The 12,568-nt window shown below is 37.6% G+C and overlaps 1 protein-coding gene across 34 annotated transcripts in view; it reads right to left on the bottom strand.

Annotated features, from left to right (window-relative positions):
* The window catches only part of HDAC9 (histone deacetylase 9), a 581,092-nt gene that overhangs the window by 418,704 nt on the left and 149,820 nt on the right, over positions 1 to 12,568 (bottom strand). For 20 of the 34 annotated variants that reach the window (XM_027102607.1, XM_027102608.1, XM_027102615.1 and 17 more), the window contains 2 exons: positions 12,276 to 12,407; positions 6,536 to 6,651 (listed from right to left, as the gene is read on the bottom strand). In XM_027102607.1, coding sequence (XP_026958408.1) covers positions 6,536 to 6,651; positions 12,276 to 12,407 — 248 coding nt within the window. The remainder of the gene's footprint in view (positions 1 to 6,535; positions 6,652 to 12,275; positions 12,408 to 12,568) is intronic. The other 14 variants (XM_027102636.1, XM_027102633.1, XM_027102626.1 and 11 more) reach the window with 1 other exon arrangement.

Here is a 12,568-nt window from a genome sequence, read left to right as displayed (position 1 = left end):
TTGCTGTAGTCAGATAAAATGGAAATATTAAACATATAATGGCTATTGCTTAACATTCACAAAACAATTAATTAATTACAATTAAGTTAGATTAATTGGGTGGGAGGGGTACAAAGATGCCCTAGGCCACGTAAGTTCACATGCTACTCGGGTGCACAGAAAAGTAGAGGACTAGCTCTAATGACCCATCATAATTACTATAATTAGAGTATGGTCAAAACACTTCAATGGCACAGAGCAGGTTGTCGATTTTAAACTAGGCTTTGATGGGTAACTAGCATTTCACCAGAAAGAGCATGATGTTGGGAAGAGGGATATGACTGAGCCGGGTGTTGGGGCAGGGGAGGCCTATCCATATCTTAATAATGACCTTCAAATTTTAATTACTTTTCTCACCATCATGGTAATTGGAACCCTAAATTATGGATAATATTTGAAATTCAGGTGAATAAAATACACATAAGCTGAAAATCACGTCTCTCAGTAGAGCTATTTCTTTAGCCATTGACATCAAGAAGACCTTAGTTTCAATTAAAAGATTCAAATTCTCTTACGAGATGGACACTGGCAAAAATTAGAAAAATGGACAATATTAAATGTCACAGGGATTTAGGAAAGTAAAAACCATCACACATTACTGGTGAGACTGTGGACTGGTATAGCAATTCTGGTGACTATTTCAGCACTGCACACCATGACCCAGAGGTTCTCCTGCTGCTCAAGAAATTCTCATTTAGCTACAGAGTGATGAGTGTGGATATACACTAAAGCATGTTTTGGTGGTGGGTGAGAACTGGAGGTCACTGGGGAATCCAACTGGAGAACAGGTAGGTAAAATGGAGGAGTACCCACCATGGATTATTACAGTGATTAAAAGCAATTAGGCATATGCATCCATTATGATGTGACTAGCTCTAAAAAGAACTAGTCTTATTTTTATCACATGCTTAGTGATAAGAATAAGAAATGGAATGAGATTGATAACACCATGCCATTTAAATCCCCTAAAATTCATGAGTACAAAGCAAAAAATACATGTATGATGTAAGAATCCATGCAAACAAAAATACAGGAGAAAATGACTGCATATAGGGGCAAGGAAAATGCCTGTGGGGATAGAAGATACCGAGGAAGAAAGGAAGGAAGGAAGGGAGGGGGGAGGGAAGAAGGGAGGGAGAATTCCTTTCTTGCTCTTAAGAAGACAAAGAAGTCAACAGATGACCCTTGACAGAATACTAACTAACTCTTTTTAAGAGGCTCATAGAAAAAGTGAATGTAGAATTTTCAAGTTACTGCATGCTCAAAATTATCTACACTATGCATGAGCATCAGAAACATTAGAAAAAGAATATAAGTACCTACCAGGCTTTGGTGAGCAGCAGTCTGGACTGGTGTAAAGGAGAGTGGTCTAAGCATCTTACACTTGAGCTCTACCACTCACTGGCTTATGACTCTGGGTAGCTGCCTACCTTCCCTGGACATCAGATCCTTCAGCCTAAGACTGGAGCACCTCTGACTAGATCTATCAGGAAATATCTGTTCTATCAGAGTGGCATCTAGGAAGACATGCTTGTAAGCCTCAATCTGTTTTGGCTTTAAAAGGTTCCAAATCCCCAAATCTAGATTATCTAAATAAAAAGAAGAACCACATTAAAAACAAACAAGTAAACAAAGAAATAAAACTCTTAATCATTTAATGTTTGCCTACGGCTTTCATGGTATTTTTCAGTATAGTATTTATTTTCCATTCTCCTTTCAGACAGCTGATAGAAAATTAAAATCTCCATGTGATGAATAAAGTTTTTTAGGCAGTAAAAATCTCTAAGTTTTCATTTTTACTGGACACCCAAGAATGTATTACTAAAATGGTTTGGAGGAAAAAAAAATTATCATTTGACAGGGCTTCCTTTGCATTTAAAAGTCACTGATGTTTTGTTAAAGGCCTTGGTTTACATTATTGACTCATGTTATTCCTAGTAAATGATTCTTGTGTCATAGCAACCTCCTTTCCCCTGGGGGGGGGGAAGAGGGTCTTATTTGCAGCTATCTAAAACCATAGCTCTACACCCACACAGAAGGGAGCATAACATTTACAGCAAATGTCACAACAACTATTATGAAACAACAGGCAGATGAGTCATGTGAGATTGGGGCAAAACAAGTGACATTTCAGATGATTTTAGAGTACTTAACCTTATTATTAGAATCCATTTTTAAAATCGTTTGTATCTGCTGGAAAAAATTATTTAAAAAATAGCATAGCAGAGCCAGCCACTAATGTTCAACTAGAAATAAACCAGCGGCTTGGCTACTGTTAAAATAGCTATCAAATAAATCTACCAAATCTAAAATAATGGTGTTGATATTCATGGAAACATATTTGAACCCACAGGCCCACAGTATTAACAATAAAGTAACTAGATAGGTAAAGACATCTCTGACTGGAGTTGGAAATAGAAACTCCTGAGGTTTCAGCTCCCCAACCAAGTTTACAAATGAGTAAAGCAAGTAGCTCCAGTGATCCGAGTTCGGGACTGAGCATATGTAAGAAATTGAAGAAATGGAACAGAAGTGGCCAGAGCAGATGGAGGCTCAGTCTCACGTGAGATTTGCTGGCTTGGTGACAAACATACTAATGAGTTTTCCCTACTAGAAGTCAGTATTGATACCAACAACAAAAAATGAACTTGTTCTGCACTTCACAATTTAATACCTGCCTTCCAAGCACTGATTCCCCACCACAAAGCTGCTGGGGTAGTCATTACCACCTTTCACTAGATAAAGAATCTGAGGTTCAGGGCAAGTTCAGCAACTTAACCAATGATGACAAAGTAGTTGGTTTTGCAGCCAGGTTCCTTGGAGCCTTCTGAATGGAAGACCCATACATCTGAATGCAATGTGCGGTTTCCTCAGCCTGGACTTACGAATAAATTCTCCCCTTACTTCTGTCTTAACCTTTATTTAAATTATGCAGTACACATGAATTATGAGAGAGAAAATTTTCTTTTTACCTAAGCCTCAAGATCAGCCTGAAATACAGCCTTACTTTCCTATTTCCTAAGCAGCAAAAAGGGAGTAGAATCCCATTCGTTTACATGGGATCTGAAAGAATTAGGTGACATGCTTTTCTACTTCCCGGTCACAGAACAGAGAGTTGATTCAAATGTACACTGTTACACTATTTTAAGCAAAGATGGTAGAATAAGCCTATTTTATAAATGGTAAAGTATGCAACCAATTTGATTTTGGAAAGTGTAATGATGTAAATTTTCCATACCCCCAAATATTTCTGTTGATATGACATCACATGCTATTATTAATCTTAGATGTCTGTAAACATCATACGAAATTCAAAATGATTAATCCAAAATTGGCTGAAAAACATTGTTTTTTCCTCTTTTCTCTAGTTTAGGTGGAAATATTTGGTGTTACAAGACGAGGATATTAATTTGCTGACAGTTTCAGTCTGAATTCTGCTGTCTCCTCACCTCTCCAGTATGAATTATGCTACAGACCTCTGTAAATGCAATGCAGCAGAAAACCACATGTTAGCCATCAGGGCTGAATTTTTTGTTCTGGGCCACGGAGAGGCTACCCATCAGTGCATAAAGGTCTGCCCACCTGGCCTTTTGGATCATAGTTCAGACACACAATTAATTCATTATGAGGTAAGTCACTGCTTGCTTTTGAACTAGTCTTTCCAGCTTTGGAGGTGAACATCCTGTCACTGACCTGAAGAAATACCTCTACTCTTTCAAACTCCATTCAATCACATTTCCTTCTGTTTTTTTTTTTTTTTTTTTAAACTGGTGGGGGTGGAAGGAAAGAATATGTCAACAATTCGCTGAAAAGCTGGGGCATATAAACAGATAGTTGTGTTTAGGTATCAGCAAAAGGTTTTAGGAATATAAAACAGATTAAAATAGTAAAAGCAAATTCCTTTCATTTACATTCTCCACTGTATATATTTTGAAATTTAATGATAGGGTCACACAATCATGGACACTCAATTTAATTTACCAGGTTTTAAAAAGCTTGAAGACAAAATCTCACCTTTTCCCATTTGTATCCAGTCTCATGAATATGTATTGCTTCGTTGTTTCTTAATGTCGTACTAAGTGCTATATGCATATGTTTGTATTTATAATGAAAGGTTATATGTATCTTCATCTTTAGTAACAAACCATGTCCCCCACTGCCTTCCTCCCCCTTGAGAGGTAACCACCATGCTAAATTCTGTGTTCATCACTCCCTCGCTTTTTTAAAATATACTTTTATTACATACGTTTTTCCGATCAAAATACTGTACTGCCTGTTTCTGAACTTAACAAAATACTATCAAGCTGTAAGTGGTCTTCCACACCTTTTTGTACTAACAATGCTTTTCTAAGAATCATAAATACTGTTTAATGAATGTGGTTTAGTGTGTTTTCATTTTCCAAGGATACAGAATTCATCCAGAACCTATTAAGAACCCAGATCTTTTAGTGTTTCTGCAATTGAAACTCATTCTTCAAACTGAGAGGAAATGGAAATCTAAAGTTTTTTTAGAAATACTTGTGACCAAGTTGTTCTTTTCCTGGAAATTGATTAAAGGGTTGCAGAAAACTGACTGATATTGAGATATAACTGCACTAACAGAAATACAATGCTTGTAACCAATAGTCCAAGAATCCCACTTACATCTATGGCCATAAATACATGTGAAATATTTATTCCACCTGGTATCATGTTTTACAAAGAAAAATGAAGATGAGAAAGGGACAATAGGATGGTAAGAAACAAGAAATAGATGGAGGACAGGAAAAAATACAGCGGCCTGAATTGTATTCTTCACATAGCTGAAAGATGGTCATAAGCAACAGAGCATCTATCTATTCTGCTCATTTTCCTTGGAAAATTGAGGGAAAATTTTGAAATCTAAAATGAATGTCTATTCCTCTAGAAAGAATTTACTTTTGCTTTTTCCAGATACCTAGGGAACTAAAAATCTGGGGCACTTCAAATTAAATTAACAGTTTGAGGTTATGAAAATTCGGGCTACAACTAGCTTCTGGTTACAACTTCTCCAGGAAAGACTCTGCCCCTGCTCTGGTCTACATCAAGACACCTCCGTGGGTGGGGATGAGGGACTCACCAATGTAGCACAGATATGGGTCTTTGGGTTTGAATGGTTTCCTGTTAGATTATCCTCTTTGGTCAGTACTGGGCTTTGCCTTCTCTCTCCCTTTGGAGTTATGTGAGGCTCTGAAAACCAAAACTCAAGTATACAAATGTCCTCAGAGAGGAAGTGACTTTACTGGCTCCAGTCCTTTCCTTATCACGGACAACCTTCCCTTATATTTTGTCCAGATAATTTATAACTTATAAATAATTTATTATACATGTATGTGTGAATGTATGAAGTTACAGACACAGATGTTGGCATAATGTACAGAAGACATTTCTATCAGTCAAGTTAACCGTCCAAAATCAACCAGGTTGCCCCAGGAGACAGTGAAGCGAGTTCCCTTTGAATAAAAAGTGCTCTGGTGGCAGTCTGATAATCACATATCAGGAGAGCTACACAGATGGTTCAGGAATCAGAGATTTGATCAGTCCCTTTCAGCCCCAAAGGATCATGACTCTATAAAACACAATGGAAGAAGCATGTCACAGTTATATATGAGAAGTTACTACACCAGCTTCCCCTGCATAGAGCAATGCATGGTAAGGAGGCATTATAATGACAGAAAAGAAATATTGAGAATTTCAGTCGATTGATGGTGACTCCAAAACAGCTGATTCCACAGGAATGGCTGTTGCCTTTGCTTAGCCTACTACAGAAACTACATAGACAAATTCTTGCTGACTCACAAATTTACTTTCCTCTATTGTTGTATCACTGGTTTCAATAAATCGTATGCCAAAAAACAAATGTTATTAAAGTTGACCGCATACAGTCAGAAAAAAAAAATCATGTGTTATTTCAGACCAGTTTCCTTTAATCTTTCATTTTTCAAGGTCAGCGTTCACATATCATTTATCTTTATAGCCCCACTGCCAGGCAAAATGACTGGCACATAGTAGGTCCTTAATACATGTTTGCTTAGTGGAGCTCTGTGTTCCTCAATTATGATACTTCAACAATTTTCTCATTACTCTTCAGGTCCATTGGATAAAACACCTAACTTGTTTTGGGCAACTGTTCTTCTGAGAGGTTTGCATGATGTTGTTTTACTTACTGATGGGTCTATTCCCATCAGGATAACCAAGAACGATGCAGAAGGACTTCTGAGTTGCACAACTGCTGGGCAGTATATACTCAGCATCACTAAGAGTGGTTTCTTTGAGGATTATACTTCAGTATTTTCAAACCATGACTGTCATCCAAACTTTGTAAATCAGATTGAGTTTATTCAATTCCACACATTATAAACCTATCAGAAAAATAACTAAGAACGGGTGGCTTTAAACTTCAATTCAGAAATATCACTGCATTTTAGGGGGCTAATTGAGGATTAACTTTTAAAAGAACCAAAATAATGAGTCTTACCTCAGCCTGAGGAGTAGGGGGCAAAACCGAAGTCTCATTTTCAGTAACATTACCAGTTGGCCCATTGTTTGGTGAACTGGGACCAGACCCTGGAGAACTGCTACTGACTGAGGATTCTGAAAAACATTGTGAAGTACGAATACACTCATGAAAAACATACAAAGATGAACTGCAGTTATACTCTAAGTAATATACAGAAGCGAACATTGTTTCTCTTCCCCTACGTGAATGACTAAATAAAAAGAACTGTGAAAAATTTTGGAACATTTCTGAATTTCCATACCACGTTTCTTCCTTTGCTTTCACTGCTAAAAATACAACATAGTATTCATTAATTTTAGAGAAGTAGAGATATCCAGTTAGAGAGGATTGTAGAAGCTTTCGATTAGGGGAAAAAAAAAAGAATGTAATCTCCTCTTACTTGCTCTTGTGCTACCATAAATAATAACAGTAATAGAGATAATGGACTTGCATAATTCATAAAAACATGCCATCAACAAATGAGGCCTGGAGTCATTCCTGTTGTGTGTGGCAAGATTGCTTATATGCTATGTTATAAATGGCTCTTTATTTAATTTACTAAGGCTGTACCTTATTACAGCACATCTTAGTCAAAGTTGTATGAAGAAAATACAACATAAGATAAAATCTCAATATTGTATTGATGGCCTTGTACAACATTGGCTAACCTTAGCTCTACCCAACTTATTTTCCAGAAGATGATAAGTTGCCTAAATTTAATATGTTCAATTTTAAACATCAATATAACAAGAAACTCATTTAAGCAAGAGTTGGATAACAACAATATAGATCATCTCTATCATCTTCAGATATAAAATTCACACACATTTCAAGTTACAAAGGAAGAAATGCACTTACTAAAATATCTAATTAATGAAATAGAAACTTTCAGTTCCTAGAAATATAGCTAAGAGAGGCCATCTTATCAAGCCTTGGCAAATTATCTGTTGAGCTCTAATCAATCCCCTATCACCTTCCATAGTTCATTCATTTGAACATTTTTCTAGGTGACTCATCCTTATACCTTGTCTACTCAGCTCTGCACAGATGATCTTGGCCTCACACTTCTCAGAGACTGACAACTTCTGACATGATTTCTATCAGTGACTTTTCTTTCTACCTCATGATTTTGTCATCCACACTCTCCTTGCCCGTGTCAAAGTGAAAGCATTTCTCTTCTGCTCCCCGCTCCAATGCGGGCACCATCACCCTCACCCATGACCCAGTCCCCTTAACACTTGCTTTAGAATTCTGCTCCAGCAATTATTTTGAATCTTCAGGTCCTCCTTTTCCACTGGAATTGTCCCTCTAGTCTGAAAGCATGCTAATAACTTGTGAGAAGTAGTGTGCTTGTTCTTTGAGACCAGGCAATCTAGCTTGCTCACTGTGGACTGCAATTGTTCTCTTGAACACCCCAAAATTTGAAGGCTTTTGACAAAACAGTTCTCATTCTCCTCATCCTTTCTACAAGAAGATTCTCCACTTCCATGTTTGTTTTTCCATCTCTCTGGCTGTTCCTCCTTCGACCAATTTCTAAATGTAGATATTCACCGAAGTTTGTAGCCTTATCCTACTTCTCTTTCCCTTGTCAAAATCACTCAAAATTATGACATCATACTATCATTTTTATGCAGAATACTCCCATAAAACTTTTATTTCTTGTCTTTCCTTCTCATAATTTCTAGCCTGAATCTCTTTGGAATACTGGACATTTTTCATCTCTTTTTTTTTTTTTTTGCAGTACGTGGGCCTCTCACTGTTGTGGCCTCTCCCGTTGCAGAGCACAGGCTCCGGATGCGCAGGCTCAGCGGCCATGGCTCACGGGCCCAGCCGCTCCGCGGCATGTGGGATCTTCCCAGACTGGGGCACGAACCCGTGTCCCCTGCAGCGGCAGGCAGACTCCCAACCACTGCGCCACCAGGGAAGCCCCTTTCATCTCTTTTTATATGTGTATCAAACTCAGTGTATTTCAATATTAAATGTGCTCTGCTTACCTCTGTTTATCACTACCCTTACAGTCATTCTCATTCCCTTCCCTGCTCCAAATCTAATCAATTACTACATTATTTAGTTTTGTTCTTTACATCATTTCTCATCTACTTCTGACTACAATGATTTCAGCTTAATCCCTCAGCCCTCATTACTCTCTCATGGACTACAGCAAAAGTCTCCTGTATTTCTAAGTTGCTACAGCAGTCAGTCTCTCCAAACTTTCCTTAAACTGTTGCCAGATGGATCATAGCAAGACAACTTTCACTATGTTCCTCTGCTCCAAAATGGAGCCTAACATTATTTTCTAATATTGCCCTTTCTGAACTCTGCACTCAGTCAAATTTAAATCCCCTACTCTCCGTATGTGCTGCTTTCCCATTTCATGCTTTTTTTACCCTCCTTTTCCTCCACCTACTTCATTGAAGGTCCAATCCCACCTCTATGCTCAAAGCCTGGCTCACATACCATCTGTGACCCGTGAATGGAAGCTCCCAATTTTCAGGCTATAGTTGCTTGCCCTCCCTTGGAACACCTATTACTTTCAACTTTCTATTATAAATATTTCTCTACTCAGAAGTGCAGTACCAATGGAAAGAATGTGAGACTGGTGGCAGAATTCTGATCCTGCCACCTACCGACTGTGGGATTTCATCAAGTCAATGATATCATAAAATTCTTAAATACATATTGCTCACTACCTTTCGGTCTATATATCTTGCTTATTGATTAGTCTATTTTTATATTTGCCTCTTTCTTATTTACTTTTCTTTTAACAAAGAAGATGCACATTAAAAAAAATACTTCAAGAGCTTCCTTCCCCTGGACTCCTAACTCTTGTCTTTCCTGTATGACTACACACTGACTTCTCATTAAAGTCCCATTTCTGTATCCTGTCTTTAAAAGAACAAAAGTAAAATGAAAACTATTTTTAAACATTCTGTCTTGTCAATTTAAAATTACGCTATTTATATTATTTTATGTGATACACAGAAGTATTTCCTTATGTAGAAATCACTATGATAGGCGCTAGAATTCAAGACAACAAATACTACAACAGGATTCTACAGCATCACGCTGGATAGGGTCTGGGAGGGGAGGCAGCAACTGATTTTCTGGGAACACTGACAAAAATCTCTGAGAAGAAATAATATCACAACTGGGGCTTAAATAAGAGCAGCTCATGAAACGGGGTCAGTGGAGAAGGGAAGAGTGGAGGAGAAGACGTTGCAGGCACAGGGATGTTAGAATTTTAAATTAACATGGCTTTGGGGGTGGGGAGGGGCGGAAAACTCTTGGCTTTGAAAAAGAGGAAGATGATAAGTGGTTCCCATGTCAATTACTGGGAAGAGAGAGGTGGCATGGGTTTGGAAAAAGCAAACACTTGAACCTATGAAACAAGGAAGAGAGAGGTAGAGGTGAAAAAAGAAAAGCAGTGGGAATTCAACTGCTATGATGCTATGGTGGTCTCTGACTCGATAGCAAAAATAATTAGTATTAAGATCCAAACAGAGCTCATCCTAATTACATGAAAGCTGGCAAAGAAAGGGAAAGGAGTACGGGTAAAGAAAGCTGTGTGTCCAGTAGTTCATATCCTCCAAAGATATTTAGAATAACTGCAACATACCAGTTAAAAATATCTACCAAAGCATCCATGAGTCCTAGCTTATTGATCAGAAATGTGTGTCTTATAAATGTACAAGTCTCTTCAAATACATGTTTTTTTCCTCAGTTGAAAAGGGGAGTTATTATATCCCAAAATTAGAAAGAGAAAATTATGATATTTCACAAGTAAAGAAATCTTAGTAGAACTCTAGCAAATCATAACCCTTACAAATGAGAAGTAATTGTTACTCAAATAAGCATTGAGCTAAATCTCACTGAAATTTGGTAAGGACGAGAAAGTGACCATGGGAAAAAAGTTATGATCAAGAAAAAGATTAGGGGCTTCCCTGGTGGCGCAGCGGTTGAGAGTCTGCCTGCCGATGCAGGGGACACGGGTTCGTGCCCCGGTCCGGGAAGATTCCACATGCCGCGGAGCGGCTGGGCCCGTGAGCCATGGCCACTGAGCCTGCGCGTCCGGAGCCTGTGCTCCGCAACGAGAGAGGCCACAACAGCGAGAGGCCCGCGTACCACAAAAAAAAAAAAAAAAAAAAAAAAAAAAGATTAATAGGAAAATAGAAAAGAAATTGGGATAAATAAATATGACCTTAAACAATAAGATTCTAAAAAAAAACAAACAAAAAAGCAATATATATGTTTTTCTATTTTCAAGTTTTTCTGTTATGAGAGAACCTACTCTCTCCCACTAGAAAAATCACCTATATTTCATTACATTAGACAGTTGATATGTTCATTATTGTTTACATTCATTAAAACAGATTCACTCCCCAACTCCCCAACCCCACCAAGGACCTCTATTATGAAAACTTACTTAAGATTTTTATTCACTAAAATACATATAAGTTTCTTGGCATAAAAAGTCTATAACTCTAAATTTAGAATTCAATTGGTCAAAATTAGTGATTATATTTGATACTGGAAAATAAACTCTAGTAAAGTAATTGTTTATTTAATATTTCTTATCCCTCAAGAAAAAATTTTCCCACCAATACTTTCCCTCAGATAAACATATTAATCTGTCAGGACTGAATAGAAGACTAAACATTTTTTTGCCCTAGTAGCCTGTCAAAGCACTGTGTCATTAGTATTCTGTACTTTTCCACCTCTGCCTCTACCTCTGCAATCTTCTCCATACTGTCTCCTTAAACTAGATACTATCATGACCAAAGAAGACATAGAAAACAAATAATTTGTTAAAACTTGCTAAGAATAAGATCTGATATTGGAGAAATAATACCAACTGACTATATTGGTATAAGCACAATTTTCCTTGGGGATGGAGACAAATGGTTGTAGATTACCATTTCTTTATTGATGCAACTAAAGGAAATGACCAGATACAATGCATAGCTCTAAGTAGGTACTCGATAAACAGTAGTCAGTACTGTTATTCTGGCTAGCCTTATTGGTTCTGGTATCCCTGTGTCTTCTCCAATTTCAGACCAGGTACAAATGGGACTAGCGGGCTTTGTAAGACATCAGGTTGAATTTCCTAACCTGTTCACCCCACTACTAACCAGGCAGCTAAAAAAATAAGAACTCTTCCATTTGAGACTAGTGAAAATGACAGTTTTTTTCCCTTCATAAAAGGCAATATATCCCCCTCCTGCCATAAGTCCCAGTTCACTAGTAAACACATAAAGTCATTTATGAGTTCTGTAAATTTGTTGAAAAGTCAAGGTTTTGCTGTTCCACGTAGTTTAATTTTCCCAGATGTATTTTGTACATTCATGTCTGAGTATGGGGGAAGTGTTCTTCTTGGACCTCCCTCTGCTCATTTCTGATCAAATTTCATTAAAAGTAATGTTCTCCTGGCTGGCATTCCCAAAATGGACTGCTTGTTTCTGAAAAGATTAAGGTGAGCTTTGGCATTCCCTAGTTATGCCTATTGACACACAGTTCTGTTTTTCATTCATTTCCTGTTTAACACGGTGAATGCATGGCAAGGTTTACTGAACTACTTGTGAGTTTTCAATATAATTTCCTTTCAAGAAATGTTTCTCCTCAAAATAACTTTTAATATACAACAGGTATATTTTTCTAAACTTTTTTTGTTCATTCCTACTAGCAGCATTTTTTAGTGTATATCTGCCCAGTCCTCAATTACCTGTCACCTCAAACATTCGCTTCTTGAATGAAGTGACAACATTTCCATCCTTCCGCCTGAGTAAGGGGCTGCTTCTCCTCTCTGCCACTTTCTGTTTTAACCTGGACCGCACCTTCAAGTTGGGCTCAGAGGCTGGGGATTGAGACAAAGAAAATAGATAAAAATTAAAAAATGGAGAGCCAATCGCTCCTGTGTATAAAAAAACGGCTCACCCTTTTCATAGTCCCTTCTCATCTCAAAGTAAAACCCCAAGCATGTAAATAAGGCATTGACTATAAATTAATTAAACAGAC

This window comes from Aethalodelphis obliquidens, unplaced genomic scaffold (assembly GCF_003676395.1).
Source record: "Aethalodelphis obliquidens isolate GAN/ISIS:26980383/991018 unplaced genomic scaffold, ASM367639v1 scaffold5, whole genome shotgun sequence".
NCBI classification, from domain to species: domain Eukaryota; kingdom Metazoa; phylum Chordata; class Mammalia; order Artiodactyla; family Delphinidae; genus Aethalodelphis; species Aethalodelphis obliquidens.
Note: the sequence above shows the minus strand (reverse complement) of the source record. Positions and strands in the feature narration are given on the sequence as shown.